Consider the following 23614-nt stretch of genomic DNA (forward strand, 5'->3'; position numbering starts at 1 on the left):
TGTGTGGAGCAGATGGAACTGTCCTTTTTGGCGCAGTGCTGATGCGTCAATATTTCATCGCTTGTTGCAGACTTTAAACTAACGAAATGGTATTGAAATGTTCTTTCAGAAACAAATCCTTAGCTTTTGACATTGAGCTGACCTCTAACTGTGATTCCTCCACCCCAAATCCAAATTCACATCAAGTGCACAATATGGATTTTGAAGCAGGATGATGGTGCACTTTACTGCAAAACTTTTTCTATAGTTGCAACAGTAGCTGATAAGTTACAGTATTACTGTTCTCTAAACCATTGCAGCGACTGTCAACAAAATCTCCTCTACAGCTGCAGTTTTTTTCTAATGATGTGAACTTTAAACTTGTGATTTAAAAGTCTAACCTGTCATATGAACATTGTACTGTAATTCCTCAAATGTCCAACAAACTTTTACACAAATCATTATGATTTTACAAGATTAAAATGAGCTGATTTTGATTTTGTACCCCTTCTTCTCAAGTTAAAATGAGGCTGAAATAGATGAATAAAGAGAGAATGAGAGTTTCACTTTTATTTTTGGATTACTGCACCAACAGAGTAGCTATTAAAATATATAAACGTTTTCGTACAGGTGTAAGCAACAAACTACTTCTTATGTCCTATTGTCTAGTTGTTGGCCTTGAGCTTGCACTTTAGAGGTGAATCTTCAAAAAAAGTTTGAGTTTGATCTTAATTTATATTTAAAGTTAATTTAAACATAAATATGTTAGTTAAAGTTTTTTGTTTGGTGAGGATTTAGTTGTGTTCAGCATCTCCTGAAAACAGCATCCTACTGACAGGCCTTTGCTGCCCTCTCTTGTCAAACTGTAGCACTGCAAACACACATGAATATTTAATTCTGATATAGGTTAACATGATTTGGTACTTGTTGTTCAGGTACTAGACTATAATAGTGAATGCAGCTTACCGGGTGGTGGATGTTCAGGTGAACAGATGATGAATGAACTGGTACATAAATAGGTGATTTCCCCAACAAGAACGCAAAGGGCCAAAACAAGCCATTGTTATCAAAGGACACTAGAGTATATGCAATGCCATGGGGCTTCAATAGTCCAGATTAACACAAGTATCAGCCCTGATTGGTTGGTGCCATGAGGGGTCATTGCTGACATTGTTTGCTTGTGGAGCTGCAATGTGAAAGACACACATCATAATTATGCAAAGTATTTAAACCTGAGCCACTGAGATGCCCTACAGAGGTTTTTTGCCTCTTTTTTTTTGTAAATTGTGCTGATATCAAACATTGTTGTGAAGTCTGCAATGATAAAGTATGTGTGAATAAAATAACATCCTGCAAGCCAAAGTAAACCAGTTTAGGGCAGGGGAGGCACAGAGTTCTGACAATGTCAATAGAAAGGTTTGATATACACAAAATTATCTGGAGTAATGCATTTTTGGCATTATGCTGTGGACAAGAACAGTATGATCTTCCTCAGTTGTTGGTCTGTGTTAAATCTGATCAAATTAGCTGTTTTTTTGTTTTTTTGGTTCCCATGAAATGAAAAACATGGGAACTATTGTCTGAAGTGAAATGGATGAAAGTAAAATATGTACTTTTTGTATTTTGTTCAGTTACTGTGACTGAGTATACTTAGATTTCCATAGATTAGGGTAGATTTTAAGATTTAAGGCTGTTATTCTGGTAAGCAGACTTACAGTCTACTTTGAGAAAGATAAGATTCTGCTTGATGCTAAAACAGTGTGGCAGGACAATGACAGTATACTGTTAACAGAATATAGATATGAATAGTTGTAAATAAAAGATTTAAGTCACCACTTTAACCTCAAGGTCACACCAAACAACATGCTATTGTTCAAATCACTATAAACAGTATAAAAATGAAAAAAATGCTTAGAAAATTCAAAATGTTAAGGCAACTTACTTCAAAAGATTTTTGAGTTTTGCTTCAACTTACTATTTTGACTGCTGCACTCATTGCTGCATGTAAAATTGCTACATATTGCTCTAAGTTTTGTAAAAGTTTTTACCAATTAATAATGTTTTGTGGAGGTAATTTACTTTTCTCCTCTAGAGAAAGTTGAATCTTTGAGTTCTAGAAAAATATATTTCAAACATTTGTTGAGTAAACTCATTAAAGTCAAAGTTTTTTGTTTGTTTGTTTTCAGTTGCAGCCATTTAATTTTCAAGCACCCAAATAATGACAAATCTGGGTCATCGCTCACAGTGAATAATTTTTGAAATACAGATTTTGAAATACAAGTTTCTAAAACTCAAAGATTCAAGATTATCAAAAGAAGAAAAGTAAATTACCTCAACAAAAGATTATAGGTCAGCAAAATGCAAAATTTGTTCAGTTTATTTCAAAACCTAAGAGTCTTAGTTACTCAAAAATCTATTGAAGCTAACTGTCTTGGAATTATGCATGCAATAGTTCACGAGTAAAATTTTGAGGTACTTGTACTTTACTTGAGTATTTCCATTTTAGCTACTTATACATCTACTCAATTATCTCTCAGATTAATATTGTATTTTTACTGCATTATCTGGCAGCTATGTTTAGCAGTTACTTCTTAGATTAAAAATATACATAGAAAACAAAACATTACACTTATAAACATCATACATTGTTAAAGATAAAAGCAATACTTTCCAACCAACAAAACAGTGTGTAGTTCAGGCCTCATGTTTCAGATGTCTGTGGGTTGTTAGTAGTTTCACCAAAGAGACATTTTTACTCCAAATTTCTCACATTTTCAATTTAAATAATGGTCTGAGGCCCAAAGAGATAAAGCCCTACAATATTTTGTTAAAATAGCAAATGAATACAAATGTATGCAGCAGAACTTAGTTTTTCTTCTCTCCTGTTCCAGTAGCCATCTCATGACCCCTCAGATTTACTATGTGACCCTTTGGAGGGGTCTGACCCTTAGGTTGAGACCAGGGGCATGGTGGGGGTGAAACCAAGTAAACTCAGCTCATGCACCTCTTTGAAGTGAAGCTAGGAGTTTACTCATCTATTTTCAGATCAGCTGTATCAATCAGTGAGGGGAAATACAGTTTACCCACCTCTGTATTTAGGATGCTGCTGCACTGCTGCTTGGGATGACTAGAATAAACCACATAACTGTGTTTTAAGTAGATAAACTAGGATGGTCTAATGGATCAGTATCACGTTATAACTTGAAAAGATGAAAGGTTTTTTATGACAAGATGTTTTTTATGTAAGATATTTTTGTTGCACTTTATTTTACAGTACACTAATAAGCTGTACTTTGTATTAAATTATACAAAAGCTAGAAATAATATGTTCTCTATTAGACAGTAAACAAACAAACAGATTGGTTCACATGTTTGTGTTAAATGTGGAAGTAGCAGAGGATGTGATTTCACTTTAGTTTACAGTACAAATCTGTTGTAATGGGTCCCTAATACCCTCTAATAAAGTCTAATAAGGACCTGACAAAGGGTCTAATACTGTTTTATAACAAACATTTATAGGTTTTGTGAAATTTGATACAAAATACAGCTCAATATGTCTTATGTTTGCACCATTAGGTGTGTGGTGTCAATTGAGATATAACTGCTGTCGATTAAGGACATTATTTCTGCCGTGACCAATATTTTTAATAGTACATTATTACAACATATACACTTCACAAGAAACTTAAAAAGAAACTTGTCTTGTTATAACCATACACTATTTTTCTTGTTAAAACATAAAAGATTTCAAGTTACAACACAAAATCTTATATAATTTCAGCATCACGTGATTATGATAAAAATTATCACATTATAACGATAGTTCATATAACTTACAGATCATTTATATTGTTTTAAAACATGTTCTGACGTTATAACAAGAAACTTTTCACATGAGGCCTCTGGCAAGATACAATATATTGTTATAATGTGATAAGTTTGTATGTTGTAATAACATGAAAATATCTTGTTATAATGTGAAAAACATCTTGTAACAATAAACTTTCTTGTTAAAACATATTACTGTTCACTTTTTCTATTTCAGGCAGGAACACGCTTCCGTATATATCCATTGCAGAGTACAAGTATTTTCAGATGTATCTGTATCTTAACAGTTGTGAATGCATGCAATTAATAAACAAACAACTAATGTTTATTTTGTTTGTGCAGCTGCAGCTTTTGTTGTTGGAAGGTAGAATCAGCAGGATTTGTCAGAGCTGTTGTAAAAACACACCAGAAAGATAGCTGATTGATGAGTCTCAGTCTCAGGACGTCAAATACCAACGTTCAGGGTTGGTAAAGCGTCCTGAGCACTGCAAAATACTGACAAAGAAAATAAGGAAATACAGACAGAGGGCCGGATGTCTGCAGATACAGACTGCACCACACTTCTAGCGTGTTGCAAGTGATGACTGAAAGGGATTATGTTTACATGAATCTATAGGTTGTACTTAATGTATTTAGCTAAATATTTTCAGTTGAAAACATGAATGTTAGTAATGTGGTAATATTCCAGCTTGAATATACAACATAAGCACACTGAAGGCAAACTTATTGCAACATCACAACTGGATGCAGTTCATGTAGGTGTCTCCGCACCTTGATGTTAGTCGACTGATAACAGACGTAAGAGGACCGTGGTGGGATCACGTGTCTGTGCCACGACGACAGATAGCCCCGCCTCCTTTTGATAGACAGGATGAAACGCCGCCCCCTGAATGTCTCATAACAACAGCTGGCAGCAGTACACAGAGAGATAGCAGAGAGCAGTCAGAGCACAGACACTCATCTGCTGCCTGGCTGTGCAGTGAACACATCACCGCTTTGACTGCTGCTTTCTGTAAGAAAATACACCGCCAGCGACTTCTGCGACTTTCGCGCAGCTCAAGGCGCATGCTCACACTAACTGACGGTGCAGTTGTTTTATTCAGGAACTCAGAGGTGAGTAACGGCTGCAGTCACGGCTAAACGCAGATAAATCTGTCTGCCCCGATACTTTTTGTTTTTTGCAGCAAAGCCAGGCTAACGCGTTAGCTCTGCGGCTGTCCTTCTCATCAATGTCAGATAAAAAAGAGCAGGACAGAGGCTGTTTGAGCCCACTGTTAGCTAACTAGCTTTTACTGTTGAGCAAATAACAAGACGTTGTTTGGTACCCTGCGAACAAGGCTTTTCTGTGCTGTTAGCTTGTTAAGACACTTTTACAGGAGCTAAAGCTAACCTCCCACCGTTGGTTTCGTTGAAAAGTCTTTTACATTTATACAGAGGAACTTAAGCTAATGCTTAAACATAAATGACAGTTGACGTTACGTGTTGAGATGAACGTCGACCAGATTGACCCGCGGCAACAAAGCCTGTTACAACTTCTGTTTAGCCTTGTGTCACAGTGCAGGTTCGCTTATTGCTTTGTTATGAATCTTTCTAAGCCAGAGCTCCCCTCAGACCCCAGAGGACCAGGTTCTCACCTTGAACCAGGTTCACAGAGAGGACCAGGCTCTCACCAAGTGGACCAAGGTGTCACAAAGACATCAGCTAAAAACAAGAAGAAGTCAAACGTAACCCCTTTGTAATAACCATTGTCATTCGTGACTGTAACTACATATTTTTTTTCCCAGTAATTGCAACGTTTCAGTTTTGTAATTTGATTACATGTAACCAGTTACTCCCCAGCTTTGCTTGTATTCTATTAGACATTAGTGTGAAGTTTTGTCATAAATTAACCAAAGTCTAAGCAAGTAATTGCTGAGATATCATGTTCAGAAGAATGGGATGAATATGAGGTCACAGTGACCTATGACCACCCAAATCTAATCAGTTCATCCTTGAGTCTAGAGCCAGACCTGTCACAGATATATGGGTACCTGCATATATGTTTAAATAATTTGTGATGATATTAGTAATATTAATAATATTAATAATAATAATAATAATAAAAAAAAATGATGCTTCAGGTGATTTCGATTTAGCACACGCATTCATTAGGACAAGGTGTAAATGCTGGGACACTATGCTTCTTCTTTTACAACCTGTCCTTAATTGGCTGACAGTATTAAAATATTCAACGATTGACAATTCTTGTGTTTATCTGTTTATTTTTTATTTATTCTTTACATACAATTGTTTGACAATATCTTAATTTCTTTTCTTTTTTTTCATTTATTTATGTAGGTCTATTTTCATTCCAGCTTGAAAATTCCTATTCCTCAGTGGATTTGTCCCCTCTAAAATCAGTATCGCTATTGTTCTTGGTCTCAGAAATTGGGTCGAGCTCTACTTGAGTCCAAATGGTTATTTGTGCCAAGTTTGAAGAAATTCCCTCAAGGCTTTCTTGACATACTGTGTTCACCAGAAGGGGATGACTCTAAAACATAATGCCTCAGGCCGTGGCAGTCGCCGGCATGAACCCATAAATAAAGGTTTTTCAAGAATTGTGAATCACAGAGGTCCTTACATTCAGTTAAGAATGTGCACAAAAATTAGACTGATGGTTGCAGTAGTATACAGGATTAGGTGTGGACAAGTTCAGAGTCCACACTTGCAAGCAGTTATGTGTGGTGGAGACAAAAAATGCATTAAAAATTACATTAAAATGACTGAAAATATAATAGGATAAAATATGATGTGTTATTTCTAACAAGAGTCAAAGGAAAATCTTGAAGAAAATCAGTATGTAAAAAAGATAGATACATTCTATAAGGTAGGTTAAGTAAAGAAAGTAAACCTAAATAAAGTAAAACAAACAAACAAACATGTTTATTTTAAACAAATAACTTTTGTTTACTCTGTTGTAAAGCTGTACAGTCAACATTAAAGATGATGTTTTGACACCCTAATGCAGTGTTGGTGGCCTTGTTGACAGTTCTCCTCTGCCTTGACATGCAAGTCTCATTTGCATTTGTGCTGGCACCAAGAACAAGAAAACTGACCTCTGGCTTTCCTCCCTGCAGTCCAGCCTCTCCAGTGACAGTAGGAGAATGACAGAGTGTTAGTATGGGAAGGCAAAATCTTACAACAGTGGCCATTAAAAAGACAAGGCCAAGTCTAGCTTTACAGTCCACTGAGGCAGATTTTTTTGAGACTTTCCACAGATTGTTGCTTTTCTTCTTTGGCCTCTCTTCTTTGTTAAAAGCTGTGACCTGATGCATTAACGAAACAAGGATTTAATCATACATTATTTCTGTAAATATAGTCCAATGGCATGATCCCGTCTTAAATAGTTTCATGGGTCTTTAGATTCAGTCTTGCTCTTGGTCTTGTTCTTTGACTTGAGATGAGAGGTGTAACTTCTTAAAAAACAATAAAAAAAAACATTAAGTACAAAATATCACTACTGTAATTAAAAGTGACCTTGAATTAAACAACATTATTCAACCACACTGTTTTAACTCAGTTTTACTGTTTTGTTTTGTTTTGTTTTGTTTTTTAATCTGAAATAAAGCACGGAAATTAAATTACTAATATTAAGTGAATATCGTGTTGTTTCAGTACTGGTATCAGTTCCTCTGATTCAGCCTAAAATGCTGCTATGGGTAACGGCGAGTATGCGAGTGCATGATCTGATACTACGCAATTTATTAACCCCCAAAACAGGACCTTGCTACTTCCCATTAGCATCCTGTATGCCATTTTCCCCCAACAGGATGTTGAAGTTATGTTTTATGCCATTCATTCTTTCTATGTATTTGTTAATGTTTTACGAAGGGTTTAACCTGAGTCAGGCCATACAACAATGATAATAATCATATCACATCCATACAGGGTCAGCAGTATACAGCTGCTAAAAAATAATAATAATATATGTATATGTTTTAAAAACACTGTTATCGGGTCAGTACTCTTATTGGCTGATAAGCAAAGTTCAGGTATCAGAATCAGTATTGTGAAAGAAAAAAAATATATTGGAACATCTCTCAATAAAAGTCTTTGTAAGGGGTAGCATTGGATTGTGTTGGACTTTGCACTTTAAAATTGAGCCTGTCTGTTTGTGTTGCTTTTCTTCTCCCCAGACACCATAAGGCTTTAAAGATGACGACTTCATGGAGTGACCGACTGCAGAACTATGCAGACTTACCTGCTAACATGGACGGCCTGGCAATGAAAAAATACAGGAGAGAGCCATACCACAGGTAAGAAACGTGTGGATGCTCTGTCCATTTCTTATTGTCTGAAACTACATTCAGATGGGATACCTGAACATTTTAGGACATAAATTAAGCACCCAGACAGAAGAATTTATCCTTCTGTTCTGTCATGACCATAAATTACAGTGAAATGTGATTACAGAGGTGGGCAAAATAACAGAAACACTAAGACATCAACTTTTAGAAATGAACAATTACAAATTCAGTTCATTAAAGTGGCTCATACTTCAGAAAGGTCAACTTCCATGTAAATTAACCACTTTGCAACACAGCCTCAACAAAAAAACTAAGTTAAGGCTAAGGCCTACACTTTAAAACACATTACCAGGTGTAAGGTCATTAAATGCGAACCCTGAAGAAAAAGTTGTTTCTTTTTAAATAGCTGTCTTTATTCATGCTGTTAGTTAATTGAGAAATATCACTAAACATCAAGAAACATTGAAAAACTGTGGTCAGTAATGGCTGACTGCGGTCAGGTCTACTGTTTGGCATGGCTTCCCCAATCTCAGATCTAACTATCACTGAGCAGTTAGAGAAATAAGAAATTCCCTCGGTAGAACTGAGAAATAAAGGCCAAAAAGTATGCTACATAACTATTCAATCAGCAGGTCAAATTCAAATTTTAAGGTGTCACTGCTTTATAGAAATATTCAATCCATGAACTAGGGCTGGCTAAGGTTTGCTGTGGATTGCCAAACAAAGGTGCTCACTGTTCTTTTCAGATGCAGAGTGAATCATCATAGAAATTCAGAAAGTTATTACTTAGCTGTGAAACTGCTATTAAGACCAAAATATTTTCAGATGAACCTTTGACAGTTTTTAGTCATTGTGTCACTTCTTTTAGTGTCACTGACCCACAGATAGCTTGGCTTGTACAACAGCGACCCAACATTATAGAACACTACTTAGACTGTTCTAAAGGCCAGGCTCTCGATAATCATTAATTATTAAGGGTTTCTATTACTGTGCAGTTATGTTTATCATTTTTTATGCAGTCTTACATCTCACATGTCTGTCCTAATGTAGGCCAGAACCATTATTAGGCCACTTCACAGGTGTTAGAGGTTGAATTGATACATAAATCAGGTTTTCTTGGCAGGCGGCTTAGGTGTCAAGTGGAATCATGTCATGGGTGTGGTTTTCTGGCTGTTATGCAAAATTCCTCCCTGTCTCATGGCAAAATGTCACCAGGCTGTTGAGGTAACGGGTGTGAGTATGTGAATCCTGACCTTGTTGTTGGCTTTATGGATGATTTTGAAATAAAATCTATTTGAGATTATTTTGATATTGCAGTATGCAATATGGGAATGATAATTTTTTACACCACTATCCTCATTTTCATTGAAAAACATATTAAAATGTTGTAGTGTGATTTTTGTGGAGGTCTGTACCAAACAAAGATGTTTTCTTAAGAATATATGAAGGCTAGGACATCACTGCAGCACAACGATAATGATATTAAAAAAATGATATTACTATTCTGACACACTTTTCACCTTTGAATGAGAAATTCGTGACATATTTACTGTTCTGAGTCATAAAATGATCATGACATGTCATCAGAGATTAAGGAAACATGATAAATTGAAATACTCACTTCCCATAGCAACAACAACACTACAGATGCAGCGTCGTCCTTTGAAATTTCTATTCTGGTCCTTAACTTGTGTTATTGTTCACACTTGTTAAAATTCAGATTAATGCTGAAAGTTTGCTGAATTAGTAAATGTCTGTTTATGAGCAGTAAGAAATCATTAATAATCTTTTATAAGGAGTAGATTTTTATTACAGTTAAACTGAGCAATATGTTAAGGCAGTAAGTCAGGCAGCCACTGAATTCAAACTCCAGAGTGTATATTTTCAGAGCAGTGGGCTTCTGTCTTCAGGACAACAGACTTAACATTACATTCACAGACAATTGACAGTTATTATCAGCCTATCAAGTTAGAGTGTAGGACTCATCTTGTTGTTGTCAAATGGCAGTGTTGGGTCTTACTGAGTCTTGCACTCCTGCAGTGCTTCTGCAGCCTGCCTGAGCTTCAGTAGCTCTGGGGAGAAGGGGGCAGGGGGAAATACCTCACTTCAACCATAGACTGTATATTTAAAGGGATTTCAACTTACTGAATATACTGTTGATGGCTCCAACTAGCTATTCAGACTTTAGGAATCACTTTTGGACATGCAATCGTTACATATTGCCCCTTTAACAAATATTGTGGCTCCTGCTATTTGAAAATTACGGAAGGCCATATTGCTATCACAGTAAAATTTCAGTGAATTGTTTAGCCCTAGTTGGGCTAAAGGCAGTGTTTTGACATCTTAGTAGTCTTATTAATGAGCACATTAGGCGAGTCTTACCATAGACAGACATCTTTGTTTGTGTATCTGTTGACTGGAAATGCCATGTAGTCATACTGGCTGAAAAGCAGATGTAATGAAGAGTTTATTCCTTGTCAGAGTAATAAAACGTGTGTTGCTGTTCAATGTTTAACTCAGCCCAAGAGGAGTGTGTCCACTGTGCGCTGCTGTTCTTTCACACTATTATGCAACCTGCAGTGCTCACAGGGTTTCATGAAACTGTCACTCATCTGTTAGCTCTGTGTGTGCTGACATACTGTAAGTCACCCAGTCCCTTCACCTCCCCCATCCCTTCACCTTCACCAGACACACACACACACACACACACACACACACACACACACACACACACACACACAATCACTTGTGCAAAGATAGAAAAATAACAAAGATGGTATTGAGCTCACTAAAACATTTTATTTATGACAGTAGTTTTGTTTAATTAAATTCACCCAGGCTGCTTGATCTGTTCAGTCATTTCTCTTTCAAATGTAATTGGCCATCGACAGTGACCTTTTGTTTATCTCTCAGTACAGACAAAGACCATTGCTTCAAAGTAAGAGCTTAGCTGAAACAATGCAGCCCGATAGTGAGCTGTCTGTGTATCACATGGCAGAGGGCTGCCGACGCTGCCCAGCACAGATAAAGGTTCTATCACAGGGAGTCCAATCACTGTCTTTGTGAGATTAGACAGCAGCAGAAAAACATCTGGCAGATTGTTACACAGCTGTGTTCAGATGGAGTAAAAGTTGTTCAGAGATTCCTCTGTAGGTGTGGTGTGTCCCATGTAGGCTGTTTGAGGCAATAGTGTTGTCAGCAGGACCAAAGTCAAGGCTGACTGAGGTAATCAAGTCACCTCCACCCTGCCTCACCCATTGTCAGTGTGTCCTTAGAAGGCTTCATTCATGACTGTCTTATACTGCACTCCCTGGAAAAGGCTTCTGCTGGCTCAATGCTGAGAAATACTGACAGTAAAGTAATATAGAGTCTACTATGGAGGTAGAATAAGGCCATAAAACAGTGGAAATCTACATCGATCACAGTTACAGTGATCATCCGCTTATCAGATCAAAAAGCTTTAAACGGAATCATTCTTATCCACTGCAGGGGGCAGGGATGACCAAGGTAGAAATATAAAGTGAATCAAACTTAAATGAATATGATTTATGTAGGGAAAATAAACAAACAAGAGTTTACTGATGCAATCACGCTTGCCTTTATTTAACTAAAATTCAACTTGAGTCCTTTTTTTTTTTATCAGTTTCTTCATCAATTATTGCTAATGATTGATGATTTTTATGGGGTGGGGAGGTGGGAACTCTTAACAGCTTCTGAAAGGGGGCATGCCAGCAAAAGTTTGGGAACCGCTGCCTCATAGCAATCAAGTAGTCTATTCATTTTGGGTCTTTTCATACATGACAACATATGGATTTTTTAAACTATGGTAATTCAATTTTCTTTTAATCCCATGATACTTTGCCTTACAGTAATCCATCTGTTTCTGGCTGGCTACATGAGGCTGCTGCTGCACGTACACTGAAATCATTATGGGAAAAAGAAAGGCATTTTCTTGCAATGAAAAATGTCACCTCCTTGAAGCTTCTGCAGAAAACAAGCCAATAAGATGCAGTAATGAAAATGGTGTTTCTCAGGGTACTTTATGTAGTCTACTCAAAAAGCAAAACTGTCTGCTTATGATGTAGACAGAAAACAGAGTCACACTGGGAAAGCACCTGTGGTTGAATTCCACTTACATAATGCTCCACAGAGCGTTAAAGTTAAAACATTATTCAGTTATAATCATTGGCGAATAGTGATCAATTTGACCTGGACAGACGTAATCACCAAAAAGAGGTTTCCACTGTGAGTTGAATTTTTATAATCAGCAGCGATGGGTAGCATTACTTTTAAAAGTAACTTGTTACATCACAAGATTACTGACATTAAAATAGAAACTCATTACATTACTTACTGAGAAAAGTAACTCGTTAGAGTAATTTTGCATTACCAAAAACAATAAACTGTTTTGTGATTTCCTGGGCCATTTTTATTGTCCTCACCATCTGACAGTAAACTGGGCAGAGGCATATTACACAGCTGCCTCTATGAAAACAATAAAACATGGGCTCTTATAGCCTACAGTACATCATGTGTCAACATCACGTTTCAACATGCAGCTAATTAGCTTCGCAAAACACATGCCTACATACAAACGCTAAAAGTGCTCAGGCTTTTCAAATCATTTCAACTCACCCAAACAAAGTTCTCTGTAGTTAATCTTTTATAATGCAGGACAAATTTTTTAACTCGTGTGTCAGATAGTCACCTCCACTGATGAGACTTCCAAGGCTAAAAATCCTCTTTAATGGCACATTTGATGTGTTGGAGTATTAGGTTTTGATCCAGGGGTAGTTCTTGCAGTGGTGGAATTATGGTAAAATTATAACAGTAACAGACTTCTAATTTTTAAATGTAACTAAATAACTGAGTACTAGAATTGCAAAAAAACACTGATGATCATTACTGAATACTTTATGTTGAAATTTAGATACCTCTGAAATGATAGCATTAAAATATTTTAATATTTAAATTTTGCTATTTGCATCCTCCCCCCCGAGTTCATGAATTCAGAGAGCAACTCGGGTGTTTAGGGTTTAAAGTCGTTCATCTGAACTTGTTTTTCATGGATCTTACAACTCGCAGAACATAACATTGTTGTGGTTCAGGCTTGATTGCTGATCAAGTCTGAGCCAGAAATAACATTATCAATTTGAGCAATTAATGTAATCAATTTGAGCATTTTTTTTTTTGAGGTTTTTGACTTGTCAGGGTCAGTTGAATTTGAGAAACTCGAACATATTTTTCAAATAGAGAACAGTTACATTTTTATTTAAATTAACTATAATTTGTGAAAAATTACAGTCAGGTTTTCAGCTGCCTGTTTGCATCCATGTATAATACAATTCAGATTCCCCTGCAAGATACTTCTAAAAAAAGAAGTCAACTCATCCTGTGTTTACATTGAACCCGTTCTCAGTATGGTAAGCAGCTGTCGCTCGGGGGCCGGGAGCTTGCTTGATTCTACCTGACTTGTGATTGTTCTGGATGTCTTTGAGGGCCCACAAACATCATGCTGCACAACAACAACCCTAACTGACAGCACACACACAACAACAGAGAATGACGCGGAATAGCCACAATCATTTTTGCAACAAGTCAGAAAATTTCTGAATGGCAAGAAAGCAGAGAGAGAGAGGAGGGGTGGGGGGGGGGGCATTGTTTGTGGGCCAGAGCTGCCCTGTGTTGCCGGAGCAGGTCAGACCACCGGGGAGTCAAACTGAGGTTTAATTTCACGCAGAATGCATCGCCAGTCGTCTGCTGGACTAAGATCTAAATGGGAACTTGTTCACTATGGATCTGCCGCCAGGTATTTCACAACTCAGAGATTACTGAAGACTAAACAGTCATTGTCACAGTTTAATATCAAGATAAAATGCCTTGCAGAGTCAGTTTTGAGCTGGTGTATCAGATTAATGTGCTAGCTAAGAAAGATGTAACCTACTTTTTATTTCAGTGTGACATTTCTGGTTTCCCTTTGGCTGAATTACATCTTATTTCTAGAGTGACTAAATATTGACTTGGTGTCGAAATATCCAGGAACATGGCTACACACTGAGTTCAGTCACAGATGTTGGAGATAAGCTGTGTAACTGTGTGCCAGCAGTCAGAGTTAAGCTAGCAGTGTGTGTGACTGCTTTTTCTGTTGAAGTGGTGTCAGCCAGGCTATGTAAACACTGTCTATCACTGTGGCTGTCGTGGAACCCCAGTCTACGGACTGATTTGTGAGTCAGCACAGTAGAGCTGTCTCCTGGAAGACTGTCATGCTAAGAACTGTAGGGTTTCGTCTGATTTACAGTTTTGTTAACTTCCTTTTAACCCGCCCCCATTTTTGACAATTGCGTAATTTAGTTAGAGTTTGTGGTTTCTGATACATGATTCATTGAAACAGTTTATTTAGAAGATGGCCACCACAGTATGTTAAAATGTAAAATGCAAAAAAATATTTTGTCTCTCAAAATGTTGAAGTACAGTTGTGTCTTGTTATATTCAGTATTCAGTATTGTCATATATTGTCTAGGGCTAGGCCTTACAGCTGGTGTGACTACTACACAAATAAGTAGTCAACAAGTACACAAATAAGTAATTCCATGGAGAGACTGACCTATTAAGCAAGTTAACAAGTCAACTAAGAGTCATAATAGTGCAGTTGATTTTCAGTAAATATGGTGGGTGTTTCCTTTAAGCTAACTGGGGCTGAACAATTCTTCTAAATTTTATCACAATCGCAATATAGCCTGCTGCAGGGGTTCAGCTGGTTGTGACACAGTGCAGTCAAGCCAGGCACTGAATGCCACTGTTTTTGTCAGTAGCAGAAAGACTAGACTAGACTTTGTATTTTTGATAAAAGCACTAAATGTTAACAGTAATAATTACAAATTCAAATTCCACTTTTAACATATCCCAATGTCCACAGTGTGTTCACAGTATGTCCACACACAGAGAGAAAATTCCATACAGTAACAATATTGGATCATCAAGTTGCTTAATTCAGTTACTTAAGTGTAATTGACTTCATTCTGAGTTGTAGTAGTGGTTTTGTACAGTTTTCTGGTTACTGAATAGACACTCTATCGTCCACAGTCTGGGTTATAGAGGGTCTATTCAGTTAGTGAAACAGAGCAAATGAATAGTTTTTCCATAGAATAGTGTCTTCCCTTAAGTCAGTTAAAGAAACACTAATCTCATTGGTGAATATTGCATTGCAACTAAAACATACTTAATTTTGTCTTCTTTAGAGTGTTTGTCAACAGAAGCTTGGCAATGGAGAAGATTAAGTGTTTTGGCTTTGATATGGATTACACTTTAGCAGGTAAGTTGAATACACAATCACTTAACTGATCCCCACTTGTGCTGAAACAAAACAGTTTATTAAATTGTTTAATTGAACAATTATTTTCTGTTTACAGTCTTAACATGTCTAGATTGAAATGCTTTTATCACTTAGTTTTTGTTAATCAAATGTCTTTGGTTTTTCTGACCTTCAGTTTTACACTTTGGGCTCTGGCAAACATTTTGACAGATATTTGACATTATTTCTAACATTTAGTAGCCCAAACAGATGTTTTTTTAAAAGGAAAAGACAATTGATTGATTGATTGATTGGTAATTAAAATAATTGTTAGCGCTACTATTGGTACTTTAAAATGTTCTGTATGCAGTCGAAGTTGGCTAAATGGTTGCATAGCAGATCTTCAGTTTACAAGGATTGTCCTTTGTGTTGTCATATTAATAGTTTAGATTGGCCCAAATGAGCAAGTGACACTTGACAAATCCAGACTGTCAAAAAAGTTCACAAATACAGTAAATGTATTAAATTACAGTAACGTATCCATGGAAGTCAATCAAACTAGATATATTGATCAAAAAAAGAAGAAAGAATATTTTGTTAATCCCAGGGTATATCTTGATTTTGAGGGAGTACTGAATGTATTTTCTGCTTTGTCTCCTTTTGAATCTGAAAAACAAAATTCCTGCTTGTCTCATTTGGCCTAGTGTGTAGATGTTAAAGTCTGCAGTATTCCCTCTTTTCAAATCTGTATTATCTTACATTCACCCTAATCGCAGCTTCTTGTCCACTAAAAATTATTTAGGTCACATTGAGCACACTTGGATAACAAAACATTAAGCATAGCTCCCAACAAAGTTGATTGTATTGAGAAGTTCTTTTTCCTACTGACCAGTAACTGGGCCAAAAATATCCTGATTTTTCATGCCACTTTGTTCTGTGACTCAGCTCCACTTTTTGGTCTCTCCGGCTCTATAAATAAATCCTCCCTGACTTTGAAAAGCGGGTCACGTTTGTTTGTCGAGTTCAACAGTGATGGCTCTCTTGAGAAGGGGGATCACTCGTAGTCCCCGTCTGGCTCTGTACCCCGATCCCTGTTCAGAGTGCTGGACATTTTATGGACGCTCAGCTGTTGACATGACTCTCTTTATGGGAGCTCATAACCAAGTGTTAATGTTTGCTAGAAGCGTGGCTATCATGTATCTTTGGAAGGTGTTCGGGTTTTGAATACAGACGTACTTCATCAACTCCAGGGAGTTGGTGGTGTCACAGAATGCCTACTGCTTAACCACAGCACCCTGGCAGACTGCAGTATTTGGTTTTCAGGGGGTGTTGAATGCAGGTCACAAGTGCATAAACTGTTATATGTGCTTTAAAAACAGGTATTCCTTCTGAATAATAGTGCCATTATTAAATGTTGACAGAGATTCTACAAAGTATGGCAATGTGCCCAAACAAAACAGATGAATTAATACCTCAAATGTAGCTCCTGTCAACAGTTCAATAACCGCTGTCAATCAATACTAATGGAAGCCCATATTGGATTGTTGGTTCAATACTGATGCTTTACACTCTGCTGGTGCTCATACTCAGCATGTAATAGTTTAACTAACTAACTAACCAAAAATACACACCATATTAGGGTTTTTTTTTGTTTTATTTGGTAAGTGGTCATGAAAGAGGCATGATGAAGCGCAGTGCGAGAGCATCATCTCGTATTTTTCAGCAGTATTTAAAAAAAAACATTAAGATCAAAACTAGATTTTTCCCTATACTGTGGTATCTATCCCTTTGTGGGAGGCAGCTAAAGATTACTTTGATAGTTGATTGTTTGGTTGATTATTTTCTTGATGAATCAATACTTGTTTCATCTATAAAATGTCAGAAAATGCTGAAAAATGTTGATTAGTGTTCCCCAAACTCCAAGATGATGTCCTCAATTGTCTTGTTGTGTCCACAACCCCTTAAATTTAGTTTACACTCATAATTGGAGTTGGACAGTCAAAAACTAAACTAGCCAAAAAAATTTATAAACCTTTAATGGCCCTGACAACTTGGTTTCAATCTTTATGTATTCTTCTCTAACCATAAATATTCATGACTGAATAAGCAACAATAACATTAAAGTCAGAGAAAAGTGATGTCATGCTAACTGGGTGGAGAAATTACGTGATGTTGATTTGAATTGCCGAGTTCCATACAATCAGCAGATCTATCTATTCTTCTTCTCTGCATTTTATTTCTTCCTGTTGTCATTTTCAGCTGTATCTGTAATGTGTAATGAAATGCAGTTAAACGTGGTGGTCTGACCTTTCTGACCTTTTTGCTGTGTCCAGCAGTGACATCTCATCATGCTTGGACTCCTAGTTTTGGGTAAATTCAAGTGGTCATTTTCTTTAGTGTGTGGCCTAACAGGTAAATGTCTCCAAATTAGTGAAAGCATAAAACATGTATTTTAGATTAAATAATATTATAAAAGAACATGCAACATGTCGCTGCCATTAAATTGTGTGTAGGCCTACAGGACACACTGGTATTCTACCCAGAAGTTGTAAAAAATAAACTCTGAAATAAACTCAACATCACCTTTTTACAACTGTGCTCCGCCTAGTTCAGATCACGTTGTTCAGTCGTGATACACAGGTCAAGCAGTTTAACAAAACCATAAGTCAGTGGTTGTGTGTCAAACAATATTGACAGTTTGAGCAATTTGTCAATTTATCAAGTGCAAGAGGTGAAGCTTGATATCTGTATTGGAAGGCAGATATAACATGGCCCTCTGTTTCATGGTGTTGTGATACACTTCTAATAAAATTATTGATCCTAATTCATCATCCAAAAATATAAAGACCAAAGGTTAGGGTTTTCAATCTCAAGTGCTATAATAGTGTGTGCATACACATCACAGATTTGTAGTATTCTGTAAGGCTTTGTAAACTAAATCAACATTGTATGAGACAACATTGCCTCATCTGTTCTTTGTGCTCCCTTTTGGAGCACATAGTAGCCTGCAGAAAATGTTGCTCAAACACACATTCAGGCCCAGATTGCAATGGGAGATACACACAGTTTTGTCCTAGTTTTCCAGCAGACTTTTGGCTGGAATGTAGACCCCCGAGGCTCTGCGTAAGTTTTTTCATTTTTCCACAGTATGCTTCATAGTGTCACAAATCTGTGACAAAGGCCTACATTTGAATATTAGTGGCCACAGATAAATTAAGACAGTTATGGTGTTGGCTTTTAATATTGCTGTGACATGGTTCAGATCTGTGTGGGACACTTTGTATGATCTGGAGCAGGTTGTTTACCTTGTGTTTTAGGGTGTAGATTACATTTAGGCCTGAGGTGACCTGGTCTGTAAACTGTGGAGAGACACCACACACCTCAGCAATTGGAGCAGCAGGAATATAATTAACTGCCAACAGTCTCATCGGAGATGCAAAGTAACAGATCCCTGAAGCTAAAGCCACCTCTCGCCCCAGCTCTAATCTGTGTGTGTATGTGTGTGTGAGAGACAGAGAGAACATGTGCATACTGACAGCGTGAGAAATGTGAGAAGGGGCTTACAGCAGGGGAGCAGGGACCCCCATAAAGCAAAAATGCAAAAGAGTCAAGGACTCTGCAAGTAACAATAACACAACTTCCGGTTCTCAACAACATCTGTTGATAACATTTTCTCTGATGTCCCATTTACTCAAATATGCAGCTTTCCACAACTGTAGCTTCCAGTGTGGCTGTCAGCAGATCTACAAATCACTTCACAGGCTGCTGCTCAAGCCTTCAAACATGTGAAACAGTGAGAGGCATCTAGAATTACTCTTGAAAAAGATATATAGCAATGTAGGCCATGGGTGTCATATGTTGATGAGGAATTTTTTATGGCGGGCTTGTTGTTCATGTTGTTCAGAAGTAAACTAGTTATAATGCCATTAAAATCACTTCTGAAGAAAAAAAAAAACAAAAAAACAAAAAACAGCTAACAAAATGTTTTGATTATGGTCAGAGTTGAATTCGGCATGTTGAAATTAGAACAGCTTTGTTTATGTTACGTGAGAGGTTTTCTGTACTTGTGTTTTTGTCTGTGTTCTTCTCACTGGTTGAAGGGTCAGATGGAAAAAGGTGATGTCACTGCCAGTTCTTAACCACCGTCCTCCTTGAAGCAGGTACACACTACCCACGTGCAGAAAGGCTCATTTTAGCAAGAGCTTTGTTCCTGCAGCAATATGAGCTTTAAATAAGTAACCTCTTCTTAAGTTACAAGACATCCAGTCTGTGGTGTGCAGAGTGTCAGTCCATGTTTGTGTGTGTCTGTTTGTGTAACCCCTGTAATTAAGTGTCCCTGTAAGTCCTATATTTTGTATAATTATGTGTAATTCTATATGTCACGTTTTCCTCTGCACCAATCAGATTTAGCAACATTTGAATCAAAATCTGATGACAACTAAAGATTTTTTTTCCTCAAACCTGACCTTTGGTGTTTGCTTAAGAGAGATCATAAGATCAGTTGATATTGTAAGTACACAACTCAACAAATTATATAACATAGGTTTAGTTGTTTTCAGATATTTGAATGGAGAAATGTTATTATACCTTTAAACTCTTTATACCAGTAGCTAAAGAGGTTTTTGCTCTCAAATTTTTTTTTTTTTTTTGGCTTATCTTGTCATTACCATTCAATGTTCTAAAAAATACTCTTTCTATAACATACTTTTTCTCTGATGTTTGTAGTTTGTTTTTTGTCTGTTTAAAGCTATGATATATAACATTTTCACATTAAAATGTCATGAATTAAATGCAGAGAAATCCATAATTTATTCAAGGTAATAGTGCGTTTCCTGCTATCCATTGCTAGGTAGTTGCTATAACTTTTGGGAAAACAAAAGTTACGTCAGACAAGAAAGTTGTTGAACGAGACTATAAACACAACCGTGAGCCTGATTTCTGCCTGAGTTGTCAGAATATTGGCAGGTTGTGAAACAGAAGAAAATAACTCCTCCCTAAGCAATATATAGCAATTTTTTTTTACACATTTAATTTTGACTGCTGCACATTTAGAAATATTTGCCAACATTTAATGTCATAGAAAAATACTTAAGACTTGAAACCAAGCTTTCAGGTGCTATAATTGTTTTTCGCCTAAATTATATTCAGTACTATTCAGCTGAGTGGTTGTAGTACAGTAGTTAGTGTCTAAACTCAATTAAGCCTGACAGTAGTCTTGTCTAATCATTAAGTAACAAAACAAGTTCCTCTTTCCAAGTGATTAGCCTGACTCACATCTAGATATGATGTGATTTTATTTATCCTAAGCTGTGAGAGTAACATGACAGTGTCCCAAGGTCAACACGTGAAAACACCCCCCAGTGAACTAAAGACAGAGAGAGTGATGATAGCAAAGGTGACAGAGGGTGTCAAGCGAGGGAGGAGGAGAAGAAGAAGGAGGAGGAAAGGCATTTTAGTTGGTGTACGCTACTGTTCTGGGCAGAGGGCCCAAACCCTCAGTTTGCTGGGAGACCGCAGTGGGGGGTGAACTACAAGACGTTACGTGATTATAATGCAGAAACAGGCTCAAGCTCACAGAGTAGGGTTGTCAACAAAAGGACAAAAGCTTCACTGAACCCCAGATTTTCCTGTAACTCAGTACACACTCATTATGCTTCTGTGCGTATAACCCAGCATTAGACACACATTTTGTAGTGTAGGACACAGATGTTTTCCTGTTTGTCCTGCAGTGCTGTTCCCCCACTAACTGTCCTCTATCCAAGCATCATCAGCCAATATTTCTTCCCCTCCAGGGGCCTCGCACTGCCCCACTGGGAGTGTAGGCAATAACACAAGCGCATTCTCCATTTCGTATTTATAACATCTGACATATTCTTCTCTCAGTGTCAGATAGCATTGTAATCCTCTGCCAGCCTTTTCTTAGCCCAGCATCAATCTGTGTTTTTATTTTCGGAGCCCTCTCCTGCCCGGGTTTAGGGATAAATATGTGGCTCTGGCGGTGACAGGGTGGAGGCTCGCTGGTCCCGGCAGGGCTCATTAGAGCTGCTGCTGAAAGTTGAGTGATTTTTCACTCTCACGCCTGATCCTGTTTCTTTGTGGATTTGCGTGCAGAACATTGAGGCTCTTGTTGATAGCAAGAGATAAGGGCACCAAGTGTATGTGAGGGTGGGGGTTTACAGTAGAGTGAGAACATGTTGTTATCAAAATACTAAGACAACACCACAGACTCTCGAATGGACGAGATAGCGTAAGAAAAGTCACATTTACTTGTTGTGTAATGAATGACTGTATGTCACCTCTAATGAGATGTTGTTTGCTGTGTAAACAAACAGCTTCACCCACAGGTCAGGTTCCTCCACTGTATACATACCTCCTTGTTTTATAGAAATGTTTCATGTATGCCACATGCTCAACAAGCCCTCCTGTCAGCCACATGCCAGGTTCATAACTGCTGAGGCAGGTGGAGTTATCTTCCACAAAAATCTTTCAACCATCAGAGATCTTCAAACTGTGTATTTTCTCAACTTCTTTTTTTTATGATTTTTTATTTTTACATACACCCACATAACAAGTGTACAAATGACAAAAAAATTAAAAGAATTATTGTCATTTAATTTTTTTCTGTCAGTCAACTAATTGTTCATAGTTAATAAAAGTTAGATAATGAACAAACATTAACATACCAGACTTATTAACCCAGGATTGCACAGTTGTGGGAGATTAAACGGACTTCATTGTGGTGCCATGTGTATTGTACTCTGTTGTGGCAAAATTTAATATAAACTGTGTGTACGTGTGTGTTTAATTTCTAGTGTACAAGTCACCAGAGTACGAGTCACTCGGTTTTGAGCTCACAGTGGAGCGGCTGGTGTCCATCGGTTACCCCCAGGAGCTGCTCAGCTTTGTCTATGACCCTTCCTTTCCAACCAGGTCAGAACAGTCACAGATAGACATGATGATGGTGATGATGGCCGTCAGGGTAATGACCAGCTGCTGCTTCTATTGGCTCATCTCATCATTGTAGTCCCTCTCAATCTGTCCTGATAATAACTGTAATAACACAAATGAGCACACTTAAAATGCCAGATGTTAGTTTAATTCTGTGCTATAGACTTATATGAGCATTTATTTCATCCTACTTTCAGGGGCCTTGTGTTTGACACCATGTATGGAAACCTATTGAAAGTTGACGCCTATGGAAATATCCTTGTCTGTGTCCATGGATTCAACTTCCTCCGAGGGTGAGTGTTTCCAACTTTCTCCCCCCTATCATGCATGGACATTACATGATATTGTTTTTCAAATTAGCACTTTGGACAGCTGCGGGCAAAGAAAAAAAAAGACTTATTATTGTTGGGGGGGGGGGGTTTGTTGTTGTTTTTTTTTTTTCTTTTTTACCAGCCCAGAAATTCGTGAACGGTACCCAAACAAGTTCATCCAGAGGGATGATACAGAGCGCTTTTATATCCTTAACACACTCTTCAACCTGCCAGGTAAGAATATGGAGGAGGATACCATGGGACTGTGTAACATTAAAGCTACAACAAGAAGATTCATATTTTGTTGATTTTAGAGCCCCCTGTGGACAAAAGCAGTAGTTTTTTTTTCACCATAATAACCACAAAATATACACCAAAAATGCTTATGTAGGTCATATAGAGGCATCACTAATAAATTAAGACTGTTTCATAAGCAGGTAAAAATCCTTGTAGTAGCTTTAAATGAAGAGCTTTATCCTGATTAAATGTTTCATGTTATTTTATGTGACATTAATGCAGAAACCTTTCCATGCAGGCAAGTCTGATCAAGTTGTCTCATCACCAACCTGTCTTTCTGTTTTCCTTCACAGAGACCTACCTCTTTGCCTGCCTTGTGGATTTTTTTTCCAACTGTGACAGATACACAAGGTGAGAGGCTGTTATTAACACTATTTGTCATGCAACAAGTTTCTGGGCACCGCATGGTGACGCAAAGACAGTTGCAAGCCAAACTGGGTTAAGAGCAAGCCCTGCAGCATGGGAGGGTTCAGGTGTCAACTGCTAATTTAAGATAACGGTTTTAAAATTTAAATCAAAGGGGAGTTCATTCAAAAAACCCTTTTTACCCCGATAACAATGATTAATTAATCTCCTCTACTAATTGTAGAAAAGCATGGATTCTTATCAGAATGAGATAGGAATGAAAACTAACTATTTACAGAGAATGAAATCTTGATATAACTTTAAGATAA

At 37.4% G+C, this 23614-nt stretch overlaps 1 protein-coding gene across 1 annotated transcript in view; it reads left to right on the forward strand.

The window, feature by feature from the left end:
* Nucleotides 1–4723: 4723 nt before the first annotated feature.
* Nucleotides 4724–23614, forward strand: part of nt5c2b (5'-nucleotidase, cytosolic IIb) — a 32097-nt gene continuing 13206 nt past the window's right edge. The window contains exons 1-7 of the mRNA XM_084715958.1: nt 4724–4920; nt 7983–8102; nt 15332–15405; nt 22197–22314; nt 22530–22625; nt 22786–22877; nt 23234–23291. Of these exons, the coding sequence (XP_084572084.1) occupies nt 8002–8102; nt 15332–15405; nt 22197–22314; nt 22530–22625; nt 22786–22877; nt 23234–23291 (539 nt within the window). The 5' untranslated portion in view covers nt 4724–4920; nt 7983–8001. The remainder of the gene's footprint in view (nt 4921–7982; nt 8103–15331; nt 15406–22196; nt 22315–22529; nt 22626–22785; nt 22878–23233; nt 23292–23614) is intronic.

Source organism: Lutjanus erythropterus, chromosome 3, assembly GCF_056507025.1.
Source record: "Lutjanus erythropterus isolate fLutEry1 chromosome 3, fLutEry1.hap2, whole genome shotgun sequence".
In the NCBI taxonomy this organism is placed as follows: Eukaryota; Metazoa; Chordata; class Actinopteri; order Lutjaniformes; family Lutjanidae; genus Lutjanus; species Lutjanus erythropterus.